Here is a 22,690-nt window from a genome sequence, read left to right on the forward strand (position 1 = left end):
CCTAGACATAAAAGTTTCATGGGGATGAAATCCCACGACCACGCTGGAAATCTCTGAACAGAACTGCCCCGTCCTATCCATCGGTTTAGTAATTGTTGGTTTAGCGCACTGACCGGTATTGTTCCGCAGTGTGTTCGCAGTTAAATAACACATCCAAGAGGGTAATCGATATGTACATATTAAAGTTTGTGACACGAAACCCTATTATTACTCTCTGCCCTCGTGAAACAGTGTACGTAAGATTACGTACGTTAATCACATCACGATTATGAGCAACGTGCAGTTCATGCTTGCATTCTGGGAAGTGCAATAGCGGCTTGTTTAGTTTATTTCAACCGTCAACTTCGCTTCTCGGGATGTAACTGACGTTTTGCTATGCAACCAACGCCATTCACGTTATTGAATCCATTAGAAATAATACGGGGTATCCATTAAAAAAAAGGGGGGATGTGCTGAAAATAATATTTGCTTGCGTTTTAGAATGTCTGGCGACACTGGCCTTGCCGCAGTGTATACACCGGTTCCCGTCAGATCACCGAAGTTAAGCGCTGTCGGCCGTCTGAGGATGACGCGGTGGTCGGATGGGCCACTTGTCGCATGAAGACTGAGTGCTTTTTAGAATGTCTCATTGTATTTACTTTCATGAGCCACTGGCTTACATTCATACCCGAGAAGGTCGTTTTTGATTATCTATTCTTTCAGAGATTCCTGCGCTGATACGGAGCACCCTGTATACTGATCAAAAGAATTATGGAACATAACTCATGGCGTCTGCCGTACTCCACTGAGCAATAATTTGAGGACTGGGTATGTAAACAAACAATACCTTTATTCTTCACAAATTTAGTCACAAGAAAACTGCATTACATCCTGGATCGTTTACATAAAAAGAACTGAAATGTCTAACAGGTGTCGGTTACAAAGTGGAAATAATCATTCATTCTCTCATCCTGGGTCTTTTCCATGGGATTGACAATCTAAGCCCTCCCTGAACGTTTATCACTGCCGGACACGTACGTGGCATGTTATGCATTAATCTACAGAGATCATGCTGTGGTACTCAGATCCTTCGGTGAGAGTCCGTGAGAGTTCTGAGAGAGTCTGTGGGGGAACAGGTCGACCATGAACACGTCTGTCAAGCATGTCTCACAAATGCACGATTGGGTTTAGGTCGGAACTCACCAGCGGTCGTTCCATAACTTCGATGTCGAGGCTTCGCAACGCATTCCTGCTGACGCCCGCCAAATAGGCCTTGCAATTAGAAGGAATTCGGGGCTACCATCGCATGCAGCAATCAGCACATGGATTAACAGGATCTGTTTGATGTAGTGCCTGGCGGTAAGGCGACCGTGGACAATATTTGTATGGCTGTCAACACTGAAACCTTCTCTCACATCACGTCACAGGACCTTAGAAATCTGTCGGTTTTCTGGACAACATTGGCAAATACCGCTTGGTACTCTGGACTCGTCTGTGAACAACTGCTTTTCCCTGTGGCGAAGTTGCCAGATGACATGAGAACTGCAGATCTGAAAGCGAGCTGATGGGTGTTGTCTTGTCTACTCGAACCGGACATCTGCTTAGTACGGCCTTGACTCGTGACTTGTTCATTAAAGACTGATCGAACACAGCGGCTCCAATGCTCTGGCGGTACCCGTACGACGTCGCAACGTTGAGGTGGCTAGATATCGGTCTTCACCTTAGGATGTAATACGTCGGCAACCTTGCCGAACTTGCCTTGTCTATTGATCTGCGCCCTGTAGCGTGCCCACAACCTATGGATGACACATGGAGAGGCGAAGGCATCTGCAGCTACACGACCAAAGATCTATTCTTGCAAGTCCGCCCCTCCAAATTGCTCTCTGTTAAGATGTCGCATTGCATGTACCTGGTTGGAAAACAACAAATCATAACTACCTTCCGTGTACCTTACTAGAAAACATTTGGTCACTGGTAATCACTTTCGCCGGCCGGTGTGGCCGTGCGGTTCTGGGCGCTACAGTCTGGAACCGAGCGACCGCTACGATCGCAGGTTCGAATCCTGCCTCGGTCATGGATGTGTGTTAAGTCCTTAGGTTAGTTAGGTTTAATTAGTTCTAAGTTCTAGGCGACTGATGATCACAGAAGTTAAGTCACATAGTGCTCAGAGGCATTTGAACCCTTAATAACTTTCTTCTCAGGGATCACCTTATACTGTAATGCATAACACAGCCAATAGGTGGCGAATGATTTTTATTGTTCTCTGAAGTTTTTCACGGATGATGCTGTTGAAGTCGCAATGGTAGAAAATTGTGGCAAAGTGTAGGGAGGCCTGGATATGACCTATGCTTGCAGCAGGAAGTGGCAATTGACCTTCAACATAAAAAATGTAACCTATTGACAAATAGATAGATAGAAAGACCCTCCATTGTATGATTCCACAATTCCAGGAAAATCATTAAAAACAGTTAATAGTTTATGTAGGTCAGGAACAGCAGAGGGCATGTAACACATCACTGGGGAACGACAGGTGCCACAGAGTTATTGTAAATGATGCACCCATTTTCAAAAATTCGTATGTATTAAGTACAGATCCAAAATGAACAAGCTGTATACCAATGAAAAGAGGAAGTTCCAAAGTTTTTGGTGGTCTGACAGTGATGGTTTCAGATGCGGCCGGTAGAGTTGGTGCGGCAGCAGGGCAGTCATTCCGTTTCACTGTCAGTTGTAAGATGGCAACTATTGAGCACAAGGTTTTCTGCGTTCTTGAATAGCAGTGCAGCGGGCGTTTCGTACCATATTCAGTATTCAACCACCAACTGGCAAAAGTGTGAGCCGTTGGTTTAAACAATTTAAACAGACTGGGAGTGTTTGCAAAAGCAAAAGCACAGGTCTACCGCATGTGTTGCACGATGATGTGCGACGGATTCATTAAAGTTTTGTGCGCAGTCCCAGTAAGGCTACCAACAGAACCAGTCGAGAACTTTGAATACACCAACCAAACGTATGGAAAGTTCTGACATGGCGTTTGCTGTATAAGCCCTATCGATTACAGCTTGTGCAGGCTCTGAACCCCCAATGAGAAAGAGAAGCGTCTCGCATTTTGTCGTGAGCAAAGATGGAGGATGACGCATTTCTGCAGCGTGCCATTTTTTAGGCATGTAACGACGTTCCATCTTAGCGGAAAAGTTAACAGACACAATATTCGCATATGGGGTTTGGAAAATTCACATTCACGAAGGCAACACGAAAGAGACTCGCCGAAGATCAACATGTTCTGTGCCGTATCCCGTACAGACGTTTATGGACCTTTGATTTTATCCATACTGGATGAGAGGTCGTAGTTGTGAATGTCAATGTTAAAAAATATATCGGCTCAACCACTTGTTTATAGTGTAAAACACTAAGATTGACGCGTTCCGACAGTCAAGCTTCCATCATCAGAAAAATAAAAAGTAAACGAACCTGTTAAAACTCGCTAAAATGGAACATGCATCAGGCACAATATTAGCGAGTTTTAACAGGTTCTTTTACTTTTTATTATTCTGATGACGGAAGCTTGACATCCAAAACGCGTCAATCTGAGTGTTTTACACTATAAACAAGTGGTTGGGCCGATATATTTTTTAACATCGTTTATGGACCATTTTTCTGTACGGAAAGAACTGTAACGGGAATCTCGTACCTGGACATGTTGGAAAATGGCTTTTCCCTCATGTAATGGAAGATTCCCAGGACTTCATTTTGCAGCAAGATGGAGCTCCGTCTACCGGTATCGTGATGTACGACGAGGATTTTCGAATGACTCCCTTCCTCATTGCTCGATCGGTCGCAGGGGAGTTGAGGACCTAGCTCTGCACTTCTGGCCAGCGAGATCTGATATCACAACCCCGCGACTATTTCTTACGGAGTTATGTGAATGAAGTTGTTTACGTCCCACCTCTACAAACCAATTTGAACGATCTGCGGAACCTGATCACTGCTGCCGTGCACTCACTAACAGCAGATAAGCTTTCGCGTGTGGGGGACGAGTTTTGTTACCGCGTCGATGTTTGCCGTGCAGCCAACAGTGGCAGCCTTGAACATTTATCACATTTATAATTATTAAAAACTAACTAATTAAAAATTATTAAATTTCTATTAAACATTATGAAACAATGATCGTAGCAGACGAAATGAATTAAAACTTGTGCTGCGGCCACGACTCGAACCTGGGTCGTCTTGCATGCTAGGCAGAAATGCTAACCATTACACTAACACAGCACAATGGTCAACATTGCTGTACGACTAAGCTGAGTGCCCTCCACAACACAAACTTCATTATCCCTTATATATTGTTACTACTGCCAGGGCTCTCCGATATTGGCAAGCACCACTGCATTTGGACGTAATGGGACGTCCTTGTACCATTGGTGATCTTATAGATCTTATAATTGTTTCTCTGGGACATTTAATTATAAGATCTACAAGATGCAAGGACGACCCATTACGTCCAAATGCTGCGGTACTTGCCAATATCGGAGAGGCCTAGCACTAGTGGCAATGTACAGGGTGAAAAGTATTTAAACCGACAAACTCTGGGAGGTTGTAGGGGACATCAAAACAAATATTTTTCCCTTAATTCATTTTTTCCTATGAGTATTACTTAAACCGGGGGAAGCCTTACTACGCTCATCAGTTGAAGGCAACTGCTGTCCACCAGTGTAGTAGTGCATTGTCTTTGTTTACTAATGGAGCGATACACCCTGGAGTGAGTACACTGATACTGTTGGTGCGTACTACGCAGCGCACACAACGGACGAGATGCACAGCGGTTTTATCAACAACCATATCCTAATCGCCGTATCCCGCATCATACGACCTTTGCTGCTGTGTACCAACGTCTGCGTGATAACCGGGTCATTTAGCAGAATACCTGGACAGGGACGCCGTCGCACGGTAAGAACGCTGCAATTTGAGGAAGCTGTCTTGCAGCATGTGGAGCGGGATCCTTCAGTCAGCGCTCGTGCAATTACACGTAACATGGGGACGAATGTTATAACAGTCTTTTGAGAGCAATTGTTCCGTCCATTTCACTTACGGCGTGTCCACAACCTGGAACCAGTTGCTTATCCACCTAGAACACACTTTTCGCAGTGGTACCTGGAACAGTGAGAAATGCATCCTACATTTCCATCCTCTGTTTTTTACGAATGAAGCAACGTTCGGGCCTGATGGAATCTTAAACATGCACAATTAGCATGTTTGGAGTGAGGATAACCTAAATGCCACAATTACTAGCGCTCATCAAGTGCGGTTCTTCTTTAATGTGTGGGTCGCTGTTGTTGGGAATTTTTTAACTGGGTCGTATCTGCTACCTAGGCCATTAAATGGCAGGCACTACTACAATTTTCTCGCCAGAGCATTGCCATAATTGCTGGAAGACGTCCCGCTGCCTACAACGCATGTGGTTCCAACATGACGGGGCGCCGGCAAATTTCAGTCGTCGTGTGCGTCGATTCCTGGACCGACGGTTCCCAGAAACGTGGATTGGCAGAGTTAGTCCTGTACCGTGACCTGCTCGATCTCCAGATACGTGCCCTGTGGACTTTTTTTGTGTGGGGATACTTGTGCAACCTTGTTTACGCAACTCCTGTTGCATAAGAAGAGCATCTGGTTGCCCGGATTGTAGCAGCAGTAGGAGCAATTTAGGATACTCCTGGGGTTTTTGCCCGTGTCAGACAGAACATGATCCGAGGGTGAAACCTTTGTTTACGTGTCAATGGAGGCATTTTTGAAAATCTACTGTAACTGAAATTGGGTTGTGTTGATGTGTTGTCTCTTGGTCATAAAAAAATTAGAAAAGTGTTTGTTGGTTTAATTAATTTGCGCCCTGAGAAATCTTCGTCTACCGGCTTAAATGTTCCTCATAGGAAAAAATGTCATTAGGGAAAAATATTTGTTTTGATGTCCCCTACAATCTCCCAGAGTTTGTCGGTTTAAATACTTTTCACCCTGTATAAGGGAAAATGAATTGAAGTTTGTGTTGGGGAGGGCACTGAACTTAGATAGTTCCTGCAGCAATGTTGACCACTGTGCTGTGGTAGTGTAATGGTTAGCATTTCTGCCGAGCAATTATGAAAAAGCTTTGAAACTTCCTCCTTTCATTGGTATAAATGGTTCAAATGGTTCTGAGCACTACGGGACTTAACTACCGAGGTCATGTCCACTAGAACTTAGAACTACTTAAACCTAACCCTCTTCCAGACTGTATCGCCTAGAACCGCTCGGCCACTCCGGCCGGCCCATTGGTATAAACCTTGTTCATTTTGGATTTGTACTTGAATAAATACGAAATTTTGAAAATGGATCCATGTGCTTCTGTTTTCCGTCAGCTACTACGAACTATGTGATCCTTTGAGACGAATCCAGTCGCACATGTGTGCAATTTCATTAGAAGGCTCTTGTGAGGAACTGTGTCAAAAACCTTCAGGATATCTAAAAACACGGTATCGACGTGACGTGTTGCAGGCAGCAGCGCGGGCCCTTCGTCCGCCCACAAGAGCTGCGAGTCGCGGCCGCCGGCCTCTTCGCCTTCGGCCGCCGCCGCCACCACCTCCGCCCCCGCCGCCGCCCCCGTAGGCGCGATGCCGCTGTCGACGAGCCGCGACGAGTTCCTGCACGCGGACGCCATCGAGTACGGCCGCAAGGGCGGCTGCTTCGTCTCGACGGGTCGCGCCCTCGCCTTCGTCTTCGCCGCCGTCCTGTTCGCAGCGCTCGTCGGCGTCCTCGTTTACTACTTCGGCGTTGCGGTACGTCACTCCAATCTTTGCCCCATAAATAAATAAACAAATTTCAAACCAATCTTAGTTTGCCGAACATGGCAGTGTAGCCAAACTTTTTTCTTGAAAGCAGGCGGGTTTTATTCTGGATGTGTCTATATGTATTATTTACGATACGATGGTTCTTTTTCAACTATTTTTTTATTGCCAAAAAGAAATATTCAGTGAAGCACAATAATGGCAGTAACAACGAAACTATTTTTAGGTGCTTAACAATTGACATTTTCATGTCTAAATAGCCCCTGGTTTAAAATCACGAGTATACTCGTGATAGGCTTAACCTATTTTTTCTTCTTAAAATTACAGTAATTCTGTGCATTGAGGCACTAAAAGTGAACAGCAACACTAACCATTAAAATTTAGAGGCATTGTTTATATGTTTGTGGCTGTGTGAAATACCCTGAAGCGAGGATCAACACACAAAGCTACACGACAGTCTTTACACATGTATGTTGATTCCCTCCGTGCCTTCCTTCCTCTGGCACCACGCACAGTTGCACATCCTACACGTTCTTGTTGGCTTCTGCTTCTTCTCGGTCGGAGGAATCGTAGATGGAAAATGACGCCCAACAAGTCGCGTTTGGGTTGATTTTGCTGATGGACGGCCCGCTGCTTTGGGTGAACATTCCTCCCCCTGATGTTTGACAATGAGCTGTAAAGCGACAGCCACTCGAAAGTCAAGGGCAGCGAGCTTTCCTCAATGTTTTTTATATAGCACAAAGGCATTCCATTCTGCTAATTCCAATAGATGGAAAAATATCTTCTTGTAATACTTTTTACCCCTCTTGCGTGGCAATGGATTGTTTGCAACGTGCTGATCAACTTTATGCACACCCCCCCCCCCCCCCCCCCATTGTGTCATTATAAGCTAATACAGCCACTGGTATGGCAATGTATTTGTTTGTTACTTTCCGTGTTTTTATTTCTGCATTGTGGATAGTGGACAGCTTACAGACGTCTCTCTTATCTTTCCATTTCAGTGCAGTCAATTTACCTCGCTAGCATGCTGCAACCTCCCCTTTCTTCAGTTTCTTGGTCCGGAAAGAAGACGGCATTTCTTCTCTTGTAGGACGCACGGTGCCATACATACCTGTTCTTTTTGTTAGCAGAAGGTCAGCAAGCTGGGGAGAACTATAATAATTATATAGAGTCAAGCAGTATCCCATATTTAGCAAGGCTTGCATTAGTGTCATTACAGTTTGTGACGACATTGGTAGATACTTATATTATTGCTCAAATATAGTGCCCTTGCCAACGTAAATAATTAGGGACGAAACATATCCAGTCTGTGACTCACACAACATGAATGTTTTCATGCCAAACCTAGCTCTCTTGAGCGGCAAATACTGGATCCATCCCATTTGCCCTTTATATAACAGCAGGCTTTCATCTACGGTGACATCTCTTTCTGGAACAGAGCTGTTTCTAAATTTAGCCGACTGGTAGCTCACAATAGGCCATACTTGATTCAGTTTGGGTTGTGGATGGCTTTCTGCGTTATAGGTTGCGTTGTCCAAAAAATGTAAGTTCTTCTTCAAATTAACAAACCTCTTAAATGGCAGAACCTCTCTAAAAATTGGTGTGGCTAATGTAGCTCTTTTTGTCCAGTACAACTGATATGTGGGTTTTTTCACAATGCTTTGTAACAATAGTACAGCAACAAATATGTACATCTCATCAATTGTTGTTGGCTTCCATGCCGGGACGTTTGTTTGTGTTGCATATTTGTTGGTCTCGGTAACCAAAATTTGCATGTATCCGTCATCAATGAACTGTCTAAAATAATGCAAGACATTTTCAATACAGGGTTCGCAATTAATTCGAGGTTTACCTGTAAAAGGAAAACGTGGTGGAGCAGGTGGCAGTGTCTTAGATGGATCTGTCTCGTACCACACTCTGGCGCTTGCAATGTCACAATCAGAAGAAACTGATACATCAGTTCCTTCCTCCGAACTCTCTTCATAGCTATCTTGAGACCTCGGAGACCCACTAAATTCAATATCAAACTCATCTTCACTCTCCATTTTCATAAAACGTGAGGAAATAACAGGCAAACTGCAAGAACAGGTTGTAGAGTGACCGCTAGTACAACTGCCTGATTCAGACACATCTCTTGCCAGAAATATACACTTTAGAGTAACACACCACAGTGGCATCTACCGAAAATATCAAGGAACTGCCAAAACACTAGATAGAACGAGTAAATTGGGCCTTTTAAAACGCGTGCCAGTCGGAAATAAGCCCGAGTATACTCAGCGTTTTATTGTTTCGCCAGAATTTAAAAAAAGAGTATACTCGGAATTTTATGTTAAGCAGTTAAGTATAAACAGCTCTAAAATGGATTAAAAACTTGGACCCAAAAGTCTGAATAGAGATCATGATACAATTGTATTGAATAAACATCATTAACTTAACCAAATTTAAAGAAATATCCGTAGCCATAATTGAAAAGTAAAAAAGAACTTGTTTTATTATTAAGGAAGGTGAACCTATACTAACGTATTAATTTTTATTGTGCGGCAGGTCCCGGCGGAGGTTCGAGACCTCCCTCGGGCATGGCTGTGTGTGTTTGTCCTTAGGATGATTTAGGTTAAGTAGTGTGTAAGCTTAGGGACTGATGACCTTAGCAGTTAAGTCCCATAAGATTTCACACACATTTGAACTTTTTTTTGAATTTTTATTCAGTCCACAGCTGAATGGTCAGCGTGACGGATTGTCAATCCTCGGGCCCCGGGTTCGGGGAATTTTCTCAGCCAAGGGACTGGGTATTGTGCTGTCATCACCATCATCATCCTCATCCTCATAGACTGCAGGTCGCCGAAGTGGCGTCAAATTGAAAGACCGGCACCCGGCGAACGGTCTGCCCGACGGGTGGCCCTATCCATACGATTACATAAAATAAATTTTTTATCCAGTCAACTATCAATAACAGAAGAATCAGCAATTGAAGACTAAAAGCTGATTGACAAAAGAGTAATTTTAACACTAACACCACATGACAAACTTGAAGAAAAAAAAACCTCAAACCAAATGAGAAAACAGTGTTAGAAGCGCCCTGTGTAAAAATAACTAATCTCCAAACGATGAAATACATAGTAAATAAATATGTGACGTTAAGTGGTTCGACGCCCTGTATCTGTTCTAACCGTGTTGTGCGATCCCTTCGTGATCAATATGTAGCGGATTATGGTGAACTAGAAAATCCTCGGTTCTTCAAAGAACAGAATTCTCATATATAACACAGCGCCAAATGAGTTAATGTGTTAAATAGCTGATGTTACGTATGCAAGCGAGAAAAAGTTTGAAATTACGTTTAAAGTCTGTTGGAAGACACTAAATTGGATGCACATACTGTGGGTAATTTGCACTCCATTTTAAGCGACAGTAAGTTTTTTTACGCATATCAGTGCTTATGACGTCATATCTCTCGAACAATGTGTCGTACGATGATACGGTCAGTGGTATATGTGTATACTGTTTGCGAAATGTATTGCGAGCATAGTTAGCAGTAAAGAAGGAATAAATTAAAACGTCGTGCCTCATGTTGAAGTTTTACTGCGTGCCATTTTAAGCAAATGTTAGTTCATTTAGCGTGGTACTCCGTACAATCATACGTTGGATAGTAAGTGTAGGCGTGGTTCTGAGTCATTTGGTTTATGGAAGCCAAGAAGTACTGCGTCCACCACACTGCACTTCGATCAATGGCTTTCAAGATGTGACGTGAGAGAAGTCCGAGTTGGGTTTCAAGTCATCGATGTTTTCAGAATAATAAAAGACCACCTTTCCAAAATATACTCTTCTCACTGCTGTAATTTTCGCAAAGCGAGTATATGATATTACTGTCGTCCTTTTTCCCTTCCACAGAATGATGAAATTATGCATCTATAGTTAGCGACTAACCCGGTTCAGGGTTCAGTTACAGGTAGTGTATCTAACAGCTTGCAGGGGCAAGAAAAATTTGATTGATATGGTGTAATCATTGACAGAATTTAAAAATTCAAAACGCTGTCGTAATGTATTCATAAAGCGGCACAATATTATGTTAAAAATTTAATACAATAAGTACTACACGTAGAAAGTGTGCATATGCCGACGCAGTGTTAACTTACTGCCCACAAGTTACCCATACCATAGTCATCTAGTGTTTCATAATTGGAGCACATAGCGACTTCAGCGAACTACACAATTCTTTTCCAAATTTTTTCTCGCTTACGTTCTTAACGTCAAATATTTTAAACATCGATTAATTTACAAATTAATCATACGCTGCTAATTCTTTTGTATAGAGTGGCAATACCCAGGGATGTAATAGGAATGATAATCAAAGCAAAAAGTCTAGTAAACATGGGGTCTAAAAAGTATGCTTTAAGAGCTACGAGCACTTCATCTTCGATAGTGTGAAACAAACCTGTTCTACTGCAAACTCTTTGCTGTCCATATTTTTGAGAGGTGCTAATATGGATCAAATCAAGAAAAAATGTCCAAAAAATATGAGCTCGAAGACCTGTGTGCACTTGTTGATCTTCGCTGCTCTGAAACATCCCTCTTCTATCTAACATGTGCTAAGAGCTCTTGAGGTCTAAATTTTCGAGCACACTCTTGCTTGAATTTTTTGCTTCGATTTATCGCCCCTGTCATATCCAGGACGCTAACCGTTCCTCCTGCGGCACGGTGTAGGTGGGAGTCCGATTTTTCAAAGAATCGTGAGTTTACTGGTTATTACGAGGGTCTTTCGGTAAGTAAAGAACGTTTTGTTTCGACACGTGACCGTGTTCTCCCACTACCTCCATCGACCGACCACTGACCTCGCTACTCATCCACTTCAGTTTGGCGGTAGCTACTATCCACTACGGTTGCTTAATGCTTAGCCGTGCGACTTTAAATTGTGTGCCGAAATTGACGATACCGCCAAGTGTGAGATGCGCAGTGTTATTCGCTTTTTAAACGCGTATGACGTCCTACAGATCGAAATTTATAGAGAGATAACTGATGTTTACGGTAATGTAATGAACGAAGAGTCAGTTAGAAAGTGGTGTATCATGTTTAATGTCGGACGGAAGAATCTTCACGGCGAATATCGCTCGCGAGGGCCCTCGGTGGTCATTGAATGACTCAAAGCAAGTACACTACTGGCCATCAAAATTGCTACACCAAGAAGAAATGCAGATGATAAACGGGTATTCATTGGACAAATATATTATACTAGAACTGACATGTGATTACATTTTCACTCAATTTGGGTGCACAGATCCTGAGAAAGCAGCACCCAGAAAACCACCTGGGCATTCAGTCAAACGGAGCTTGGATGGCGTGTACAGATACAGCTGCCCATGCAGCTTCAACACGATACCACAGTTCATCAAGAGTAGTGACTGGCGTGGTGGAGTGTTGGTGTCTGTCAGTAGTGGTTTATCTTGTAGTGAAGTCGAAGTAGATACTCTGTGCGAATTGGTGTGGGTGGAGGTTATACTTAACAGCCGAATTAAGTTAATAATTGGCTCCTTCTACCGACCCCCAGACTCCGATGATACAGTTGCGGAACAGTTCAGAGAAAGTTTGAGTCTCGTAACAAATAAATACCCCACTCATACGGTTATAGTTGGTGGGGACTTCAACCTACCCTCGGTATGTTGGCAAAAATACTTGTTCAAAACCGGTGGTAGGCACAAAACGTCTTCCGAGATTGTCCTAAATGCATTCTCCGAAAATTATCTAGAGCAGTTAGTCCACGAACCCACGCGAATTGTAAATGGTTGCGAAAACACACTTGACCTCTTGGCCACAAACAATCCAGAGCTGATAGAGAGCATCATGACTGATACAGGGATTAGTGATCACAAGGTCATTGTAGCTAGAGTCAATACCATTTCTTCCAAATCCATCAGAAACAAACGCAAAATAATTTTATTTAAAAAAGCGGATAAAGTGCCACTAGAAGCCTTCCTAAAAGACAATTTCCATTCCTTCCGAACTGACTATGCGAATGTAGACGAGATGTGGCTCAAATTCAAAGATATAGTAGCAACAGCAATTGAGATATTCATACCTCATAAATTGGTAAGAGATGGAACGGATCCCCCGTGGTACACAAAAAAGGTCCGAACGCTGTTGCAGAGGCAACGGAAAAAGCATGCGAAGTTCAGAAGAACGCAAAATCCTGAAGATGGGCTAAAATTTACAGACGCGCGAAATTTGGCACGTACTTCGATGCGAGATGCCTTTAATAGGTTCCACAACGAAACATTGTCTCGAAATTTGGTAGAAAATCCGAAGAAATTCTGGTCGTATGTAAAGTACACAAGCGGCAAGACGCAGTCAATACCTTCGCTGCGCAGTGCCGATGGTACTGTTATCGACGACTGCGCCGCTAAAGCGGAGTTATTGAACGCAGTTTTCCGAAATTCCTTCACCAGGGAAGACGAATGGAATATTCCAGAATTTGAAACACGAACATCTGCTAGCATGAGTTTCTTAGAAGTAGATACCTTAGGGGTTGCGAAGCAACTCAAATCGCTTGATACGGGCAAGTCTTCAGGTCCAGATTGTATACCGATTAGGTTCCTTTCAGATTACGCTGATACTATAGCTCCCTACTTAGCACTCATATACAACCGCTCGCTCACCGATAGATCTGTACCTACAGATTGGAAAATTGCGCAGGTCGCACCAGTGTTCAAGAAGGGTAGTAGGAGTAATCCATTTAACTACAGACCTATATCATTGACGTCGGTTTGCAGTAGGGTTTTGGAGCATATACTGTATTCAAACATTATGAATCACCTCGAAGGGAACGATCTATTGACACGTAATCAGCATGGCTTCAAAAAACATCACTCTTGTGCAACGCAGCTAGCTCTTTATTCGCACGAAGTAATGGCCGCTATCGACAGGGGATCTCAAGTTGATTCCGTATTTCTAGATTTCCGGAAAGCTTTTGACACCGTTCCTCACAAGCGACTTGTAATTAAGCTGCGGAGCTATGGGGTATCGTCTCTGTTGTGCGACTGGATTCGTGATTTCCTGTCAGGAAGGTCGCAGTTCGTAGTAATAGACGGCAAATCATCGAGTAAAACTGAAGTGATATCAGGTGTTCCCCAGGGAAGCGTCCTGGGACCTCTACTGTTCCTGATCTATATAAATGACCTGGGTGACAATCTGAGCAGTTCTCTTAGGTTGTTCGCAGATGATGCTGTAATTTACCGTCTAGTAAGGTCATCCGAAGACCAGTATCAGCTGCAAAGCGATTTAGAAAAGATTGCTGTATGGTGTGTCAGGTGGCAGTTGACGCTAAATAACGAAAAGTGTGAGATGATCCACATGAGTTCCAAAAGAAACCCGTTGGAATTCGATTACTCGATAAATAGTACAATTCTCAAGGCTGTCAATTCAACTAAGTACCTGGGTGTTAAAATTACAAACAACTTCAGTTGGAAGGACCACATAGATAATATTGTCGGGAAGGCGAGCCAAAGGTTGCGTTTCATTGGCAGGACACTTAGAAGATGCAACAAGTCCACTAAAGAGACAGCTTACACTACACTCGTTCGTCCTCTGTTAGAATATTGCTGCGCGGTGTGGGATCCTTACCAGGTGGGATTGACGGAGGACATCGAGAGGGTGCAAAGAAGGGCAGCTCGTTTTGTATTATCGCGTTATAGGGGAGAGAGTGTGGCAGATATGATACACGTGTTGGGATGGAAGTCATTACAGCATAGACGTTTTTCGTCGCGGCGAGACCTTTTTACGAAATTTCAGTCACCAACTTTCTCTTCCGAATGCGAAAATATTTTGTTGAGCCCAACCTACATAGGTAGGAATGATCATCAAAATAAAATAAGAGAAATCAGAGCTCGAACAGAAAGGTTTAGGTGTTCGTTTTTCCCGCTCGCTGTTCGGGAGTGGAATAGTAGAGAGATAGTATGATTGTGGTTCGATGAACCCTCTGCCAAGCACTTAAATGTGAATTGCAGAGTAGTCATGTAGATGTAGATGGCGTATTGTGACGAGCCAGTTGCTCGGCCACCATTGACCAGACGTTTTCAGTTGGTGAGACAACTGGAAAATGTGCTCGCCAGGGCAGCTGTCGAATATTTTCTGTATCCATAAAGCCCCGTACAGGACCTGCAGCATGCTGTCGTGCATTATCCTGCTGAAATGTACGGTTTTGCAGGGATCGAATGATGGGTAGAGCCACGGGTCGTAACACATCTGAAATGTAACGTTCACTTTTCAAAGTGCCGTCAATGCGAACAAGAGGTGACCGTGTAACCGATGGCATCCCAAACCATCACGCCGGGTGATACGCCAGTATGGCGATGACGAATACACGCTTCCAATGTGAGTTCACCGCGATGTCGCCAAACACGGAAGCGACCATAACGATGCTGTAAACAGAACCTGGATTCATCCGAAAAAATTACGTTTCGCCATTCGTGCACCCAGGTTCGTCGTTGAGTACACCATCGCAGGCGCTTCTGTCTGTGATGCAGCGTCGAGGGTAACCGCAGCCATGGTCTCCGAGCTGATAGTCCATGCTGCTGCAAACGTCGTCGAACTGTTCGTGCAGATGGTTGTTGTCTTGCAAATTTCCCCTACTGTTGACTCAGGGATCGAGACGTGGCTGCACGATCCGTTACAGCCACGCGAATAAGATGCCTGTCATCGCGACTGCTAGTGATACGAGGCCGTTGGGATCCAGCACGGCGTTCCATATTACCCTCCTGAACCAATCGATTCCATATTCTGTTAACAGTCATGGGTACTCGACCTCACTCAAAGCCTGAAACGTGATGGTACGCATTCCTCCTCCTCAGACGAGGCATCTCAACGACGTCTCACCAGGCAACGCCGGTCCACTGCTGTTTGTGTATGAGAAATCGGTTGGAAACGTTCCTCATGTCAACACGTTGTAGGTGTCGCCATCGGGGCCAACCTTGTGTGAATGCTCTGAAAAACTAATCATTTGCATCTCACAGCATCTTCTTCCTGTCGGATAATTTTCGCGTCTGTAGCACGTCATGTTCGTGGTGTAGCAATTTTAATGGCCAGTATTGTATTAAAGCAAAAAATGCAACACAGTTACAGGACTGCACTCATTCTTTCCAGACATTTCATGAAGCCGGCCGCGGTGGTCTCGCGGTTCTAGGCGCGCAGTCCGGAACCGTGCGACTGCTACGGTCGCAGCTCCGACTCCTGCCTCGGGCATGGATGTGTGTGATGTCCTTAGATTAGTTAGGTTTAGGTAGTTCTAAGTTCTAGGGGGCTGATGACCACAGCAGTTGAGTCCCATAGTACTCAGAGCCATTTCATGAACTGTGTTGTACGAGATTGATATTGCAAATCCGAGCCATAAAAAAGGGTGTGCCAGGCTGCTTCCTCGAATTTTGTCGGGCGAGCGCAACACGAGACGAATGGCAGTTGCATTAACATTTGTTAGCCTTTAGGAAAAGGATTGTGATGAATATTTGAATCACACTGTCAGTGGTGACGAGTTCAGATAGCGCATTCCACACCAGAAACAAAGCGCCAATCAGTATAATGGCATCATTCGCAGCCCCCAAAGAAACCGAACAAAGCAAATTATATTTGGACACCAGAAAGATAATAGCGGCGGTGTTTTGGGATCGTAAGGGTTTCCTGCTAGTCGGCTATATGCCTAGAGGGGAGACCATGAGCCGCGAAGGATTAGCCGAGCGGTCTAGGGCGCTGCAGTAATGGACTGTGCGGCTGGTCCCGGCGGAGGTTCGAGTCTTCCGTCGTTCATGGGTGTGTGTGTTTGTCCTTAGGGTACTTTAGGTTTAGTAGTGTGTAAGCTTAGGGACTGATGATATTAGCAGTTAAGTCCCATAAGACTTCACACACTTTTGAACATTTTTTTGAGACCATGAATGCGGCGGGCACCTATCAGATTCTTCAACGACTTCGCCACACGATTAAAAACAAGCGGCGTAGAATGCTTAATGCTTACCAGTGGAGTCGGCCTTTATCACGACAATACACGTCCGCAAGCAGCGGGAGTGATACAGGATTTGTTTGTGGTTTCAATATCCGCCGTACAGTCCGGACTTAGCCCCAAGTGTCACTTACTATCCAGATTGAAAGATTTTGTTGAGTGGACAACGCTACGGAAATTATGATGGAACTTAAAAAGAAGCCGTTAATCAGTAGGTCAGTAACTTCCTGCCAACAGAGTACATATTCTATGTAAAATACAGTTTTGTTTAGTTATATCAAATAAAAATATCTGTAAAGAAAAATCGTTATTTACTTTCCGTATGACTCTTTGATACGGGAGTATTAATGCCTTCGCCATCCGGGATGGACGAGCGGTTCATAGGACCGTTGCCATGCACAATATACATAAATGACCTGGTGGATGACATCGGAAGTTCACTGAGGCCTTTTGCGCATGATGCTGTGGTGTATCGAGAGGTTGTAACAATAGAAAATTGTACTGAAATGCAGGAGGATCTGCAGCGAATTGACGCATGGTGCAGGGAATGGCAATTGAATCTCAATGTAGACAAGTGTAATGTGCTGCGAATACGTAGAAAGATAGATCCCTTATCATTTAGCTACAAAATAGCTAGTCAGCAACTGGAAGCAGTTAATTCCATAAATTATCTGGGAGTACGCATTAGGAGTGATTTAAAATGGAATTATCATATAAAGTTGGCCGTCGGTAAAGCAGATGCCAGACAGATTCATTGGAAGAATCCTTAAGGAAATTCAATCCGAAAACAAGGAAGTAGGTTACAATACACTTGTTCGCCCACTGCTTGAATACTGCTCAGCAGTGTGGCAGCCGTACCAGATAGGGTTGATAGAAGAGAGAGAGAAGATCCAACGGAGAGCAGCGCGCTTCGTTACAGGATCATTTAGTAATCGCGAAAGCGTTACGGAGATGATAGATAAACTCCAGTGGAAGACTGTGCAGGAGAGACGCTCAGTATGTCGGTACGGGCTTTTGTTAAAAGTTTCGAGAACATACCTTCACCGAAGAGTCAAGCAGTATATTGCTCCCTCCTACATATATCTCGCGAAGAGACCATGAGGATAAAATCAGAGATTAGAGCCCACACAGAATCCTTCTTTCCACGAACAGTACGAGACAGGAATAGAAGGGAGAACCGATAGAGGTACTCAGGGACCTTCCGCCACACACCGTCAGGTGGCTTGCGAAGTATGGATGTAGGTGTAGGTTCTAGGCGCTTCAGTCTGGAACCGCGCGACCGCTACGGTCGCAGGTTCGAATCCTGCCTCGGGCATTGATGTGCTTGATGTCCTTAGGTTAGTTAGGTTTAAGTAGTTGTAAGTTCTAGGCGCCTGATGACCTCAGATCTTAAGTCCCATAGTGCTCAGAGCCATTTGAACCATTTTTTTTTTTTTGTTAATGTCTTCTGGCTGACCTGTGCACGTTCTTCTCTTCCAGACTAGGAAACAGGCGCCTGTAGCGCAGGCGGCCACCAACGGCACGGGTAGACCGGGAGGCGGCGAGGCGCCTCCCAGCGACGGCGCCGGAGGCGGCGGTGAGGGCGAAGGCGGCCCCCAGAAGCCGCCCCCGGCGTCCGAGCGGCTCAGCCCCCGGGTGCGGCCGCACCTCTACGAGCTGCACCTGAAGCCCTACCTGGGGGAGGGCACCAACTTCACCTTCATCGGGCACGTCGCCATCACCATCAGCGTGGAAGAAGGCACCAGCGCAGACACCGTCGTCTTCCACTCCAAGCAACTCAACATCTCTGCCGAAGAGGTCGCCATCACGGTCGACAACACCAAGTAGGTGTTTTGATTATACGTTATGTTCTCTAAAACGAGTTTTGAAGCTTCTCCTTGTCTGATCGATACAAAACCTGTCACGGTCTTTGGCAGCTGATCTTCTAAACACCAGATCCCAAATATTTATTGCCGTTTTTGTCAACTTTGTGGCGTAGTCTACAACCAACTATACCTTTCGTTTGAAATGCAATTTTTATTTTGGTTTTCCTGAAAGCCTGCGCAGTTCTGTCGGGAAAGCACCATTGCACGACATACGCTACTGGCCATTAAAATTGCTACACCACGAACATGACGTGCTACAGACGCGAAATTTAAACGACAAGAAGAAGATGCTGGAATATGGAAATGATTAGCTTTCCAGAGCATTCACACAAGGTTGACGCCGGTGCCGACACCTACAACGTGCTGACATGAGGAAAGTTTCCAGCCGATTTCTCATACACAAACAGCAGTTGACCGGCGTTGCCTGGTGAAACGTTGTTGTGATGCCTCTTGTAAGGAGGAGAAATGCGTACCACCACGTTTTCGACTTTGATAAAGGTCGGATAGTAGCCTATCGCGATTGCGGTTTATCGTATCGCGACATTGCTGCTCTCGTTGGTCGAGATCCAATTACTGTTAGCAGAATATGGAATCGGTAAGTTCAGGAGTGTAATACGAATCGCCGTGCTGGATCCCAACGGCCTCGTATCACTAGCAGTCGAGATGACAGGCATCTTATCCGCATGGCTGTGACGGATCGTGCAGCCACGTCTCGATCCTTGAGTCAACAGATGGGGACGTTTGCAAGACAACAACCATCTGCACGAACAGTTCAGCGACGTTTGCAGCAGCATGGACTATCAGCTCGGAGACCATGGCTGCGGTTACCCTTGACGCTGCAACACACAGGAGTGCCTCCGATGGTGTACTCGACGAACCTGGGTGGACGAATAGCAAAGTGTCATTTTTTCGGAGGAATCCAGGTTCTGTTTACAGCATCGTTATGGTCGCATCCATGTTTGGCGACATCGCGGTGAACGCATATTGGAAGCGTGTATTCATCATCGCCATACTGGCGTATCACCTGTCGTGATGGTATGGGGTGCCATCGGTTACACGTCTCGGTCACCTCTTGTTCGCATTGACGGCACTTTGATCAGTGGACGTTACATTTCAGATGTGTTACGACCCGTGGCTCTACCCTTCATTCGATCCCTGCGAAACCCTACATTTCAGCAGGATAATGCACGACCGCATGTTGCAGGTCCTGTACGGGTCTTTCTGGATACAGAAAATGTTCGACTGCTGCCCAGGCCAGCACATTCTTCAGATCTCTCACCAATTGAAAACGTCTGGTCAACGGTGGCCGAGCAACTGTCTCGTCACAATGCTCCAGTCACTACTCTTGATGAATTGTGGTGTCATATTGAAGCTGCATGGGCAGCTGTACCTGTACACGCTTTTCAAGCTCTGTTTGACTCAATGCCCAGGCGTATCAAGGCCGTTATTAAGGCCAGAGGTGGTTGTTCTGGGTACTGATTTCTCAGGATCTATGCACCCCAATTGCGTGAAAATGTAATCGTCAGTTCAAGTATAATATATTTGTCCAATGGTTACCCATTTATCATATGCATTTCTTCTTTATGTAACAATTTTAATGGCCACTAGTGTAGCAACAAACTTATTGTTCTCTAGTTGTACTGCTCCTTTTTGTCTCACATTTTTGATTTTAGTTTAATAAAGTTTCATTACATCACGATCCATATATCCGTTTGCCTTGGCTACTTGTCTAACCACAGTTCATTCTTCCATCTCATCATTAGGGGTGAGTTGCAGTTTTAGCATCCTGTTGATTATCGCTCTGAAGTATGCCCATTTCTGCATGTTGGGGTAACAGGATTTCGCATTTATAATCGTGTCAGTGGCCGTCGTCTTCCTAAGTGTGTTAATTTTATGCCTTTCATCCCTTTTAGTTAACCTAAGATCTAAAAAACTTATACTTCCTTCTTCTTCCAGTTCCGCTGTGTATTTAATTTTTTCGTGCATCCCACCTATTCCTTCTGCTGCCTCGCGTATTGCACATTCGTCACCTTTGTACAGTAGTGGGATGTCGTCTACATAACGTCTGTAATACGCAACTTTTTCGCAGACGTCAGGATTTTGTCAAAAATCTTCCCGTCTACCTCGTTTGCAAATATCTCAGCTAAAGTACCAGAAAAACTGTTGCCCATTGCGAGTCCGTCCTTCTGATAAAAAATCTTGTCGCAAAAGTTAAAATTATTAAAGGACAACACAAATTCTAAAATTTCCAAAAATTCTACTATTTTGCCCTGACTAATATTCTTATACTTTAGCAAGTTCTTCCTTTTAATCTCCAACGTATCGTTTATCGGGATGTTGGTATACTGGTTAACAATGTCAAACGAAGCCAATTTAGCTCCAGTTGGGATAGGTACATCTTTAATCTCATTCGCAAATTCGTAACTTTTCTTGACATTGCATGATTTTTTATAAGTATACGCTGCTCTCAGTTCCTTGTTGCAATTCCGGTTCAATTTGTAATTGGAACACATACGTATTATTAATAATCGACTGAATCGGTGCCCATCTCTTGTGTAATTTGACATGAGAACGAAGCACAGGAATGGACGGATTCATCATCTTTAATCTACGTTTCTCTTTTTCATCTGGAAACCAAAAGTTACTGTTCTCAATCTTTTCCTTACATTTGACTGAAATTTGTTCACAGGATTTCTCTTGGCTTCGACTATGTTGTTATATGCAAGAAATTTTTGGATGTAATCTCAATCATAAATTACGACAACCAAATTTCCGTTGTCAGCCCTCGTTACTAAAGCACTTTCCATTTCCAATTTTTGATTTAGGCTTTTAAGTGCTTCTAAATGTTTTGTGACCTACTTTGGATTTGCATTTGCTGGTTTTTACTGCTATATCCATTTGATCAAATTTATTGAGCTTAGCAACGTCACAAGCAACTTTTACCTCCGCAATAGTATTTTTAATTACGTCTGGACTCAATTTAGAAGTAATACTAAAATGTAAACCCTTATTCAGAAGATCCATTTCATTACTCTTCGTTCTTATGGAAGCGAAATTAACCACTCTGTCCGCAAAATTGATGTTCGCCTTCCCGCATTTTGTCTGTTCTGACATTATTCTTCGTCTGTAAATTGAACGTTTTCTTCCAATGTCTCATTGCGATTTTTTTCTGTTCATTGCCCACTGCATTATTAACACCTTTGAAAACACTGAGAATTTTAATGGCGAGAGAAACGTGCCTAAAAGTGACTGAAGTCAGAATGCTGCCAAATTAAACTTTTCTTTATTTTTCATTGTTTACCTGATCTTAGTCCTTATCCATAGAATCAATCTCACGTTTGCATTTCACACATACTGCTGCTGCAGAATTATTATTAATCCTCACATTAACGTATTTAGGAAAAATCTCCTCATCCAAACAGAATTTGTTAAACCTCATTTCCATTATGTCTTTCATAATGTGCATTTCCCCATTCTTGGCCGAACTTGGCACACTCTTATCAATTGAAGACATTAAGTCTGAAAATGAGTCCGTGATCATATTTTTGGCACTTTATTTTACAGGTCTGTCTTGATAACAGAAATTTTTACACCTCACTATTACCAGTTTCGGCTACTGCCATCTACAGATCACAGATTGTTACAAACAAAAATAGTGTCTAACCAACTAAGTTCAGTTTGGTTACGCTAAATCTATAACAGTCCTGGTACTACGTAAGAAAGACAAATACTGTTTACATGATTAACAGCCATGTATACAAGCCATACATACCATACAATATTCTTTTGTAGTGTCAAGGTCAAACTAAACATGTAGGTACATAGTAAGTGCTGGTGATGATCAGAATGCGTTTGGTACACTCCTGGAAATGGAAAAAGAACACATTGACACCAGTGTGTCAGACCCACCATACTTGCTCCGGACACTGCGAGAGGCCTGTACAAGCAATGATCACACGCACGGCACAGCGGACACACCAGGAACCGCGGTGTTGGCCGTCGAATGGCGCTAGCTGCGCAGCATTTGTGCACCGCCGCCGTCAGTGTCAGTCAGTTTGCCGTGGCATACGGAG

At 44.0% G+C, this 22,690-nt stretch overlaps 1 protein-coding gene across 5 annotated transcripts in view; it reads left to right on the forward strand.

The window, feature by feature from the left end:
- The window catches only part of LOC126293305 (aminopeptidase N-like), a 721,098-nt gene that overhangs the window by 327,326 nt on the left and 371,082 nt on the right, over positions 1–22,690 (forward strand). For all 5 annotated transcript variants that reach the window (XM_049986440.1, XM_049986441.1, XM_049986437.1 and 2 more), the window contains 2 exons: positions 6,490–6,770; positions 18,232–18,575. In XM_049986440.1, the coding sequence (XP_049842397.1) occupies positions 6,606–6,770; positions 18,232–18,575 (509 nt within the window). In that variant the 5' untranslated portion in view covers positions 6,490–6,605. The remainder of the gene's footprint in view (positions 1–6,489; positions 6,771–18,231; positions 18,576–22,690) is intronic.

Source organism: Schistocerca gregaria, chromosome 10 (assembly GCF_023897955.1).
Source record: "Schistocerca gregaria isolate iqSchGreg1 chromosome 10, iqSchGreg1.2, whole genome shotgun sequence".
NCBI lineage: Eukaryota > Metazoa > Arthropoda > Insecta > Orthoptera > Acrididae > Schistocerca > Schistocerca gregaria.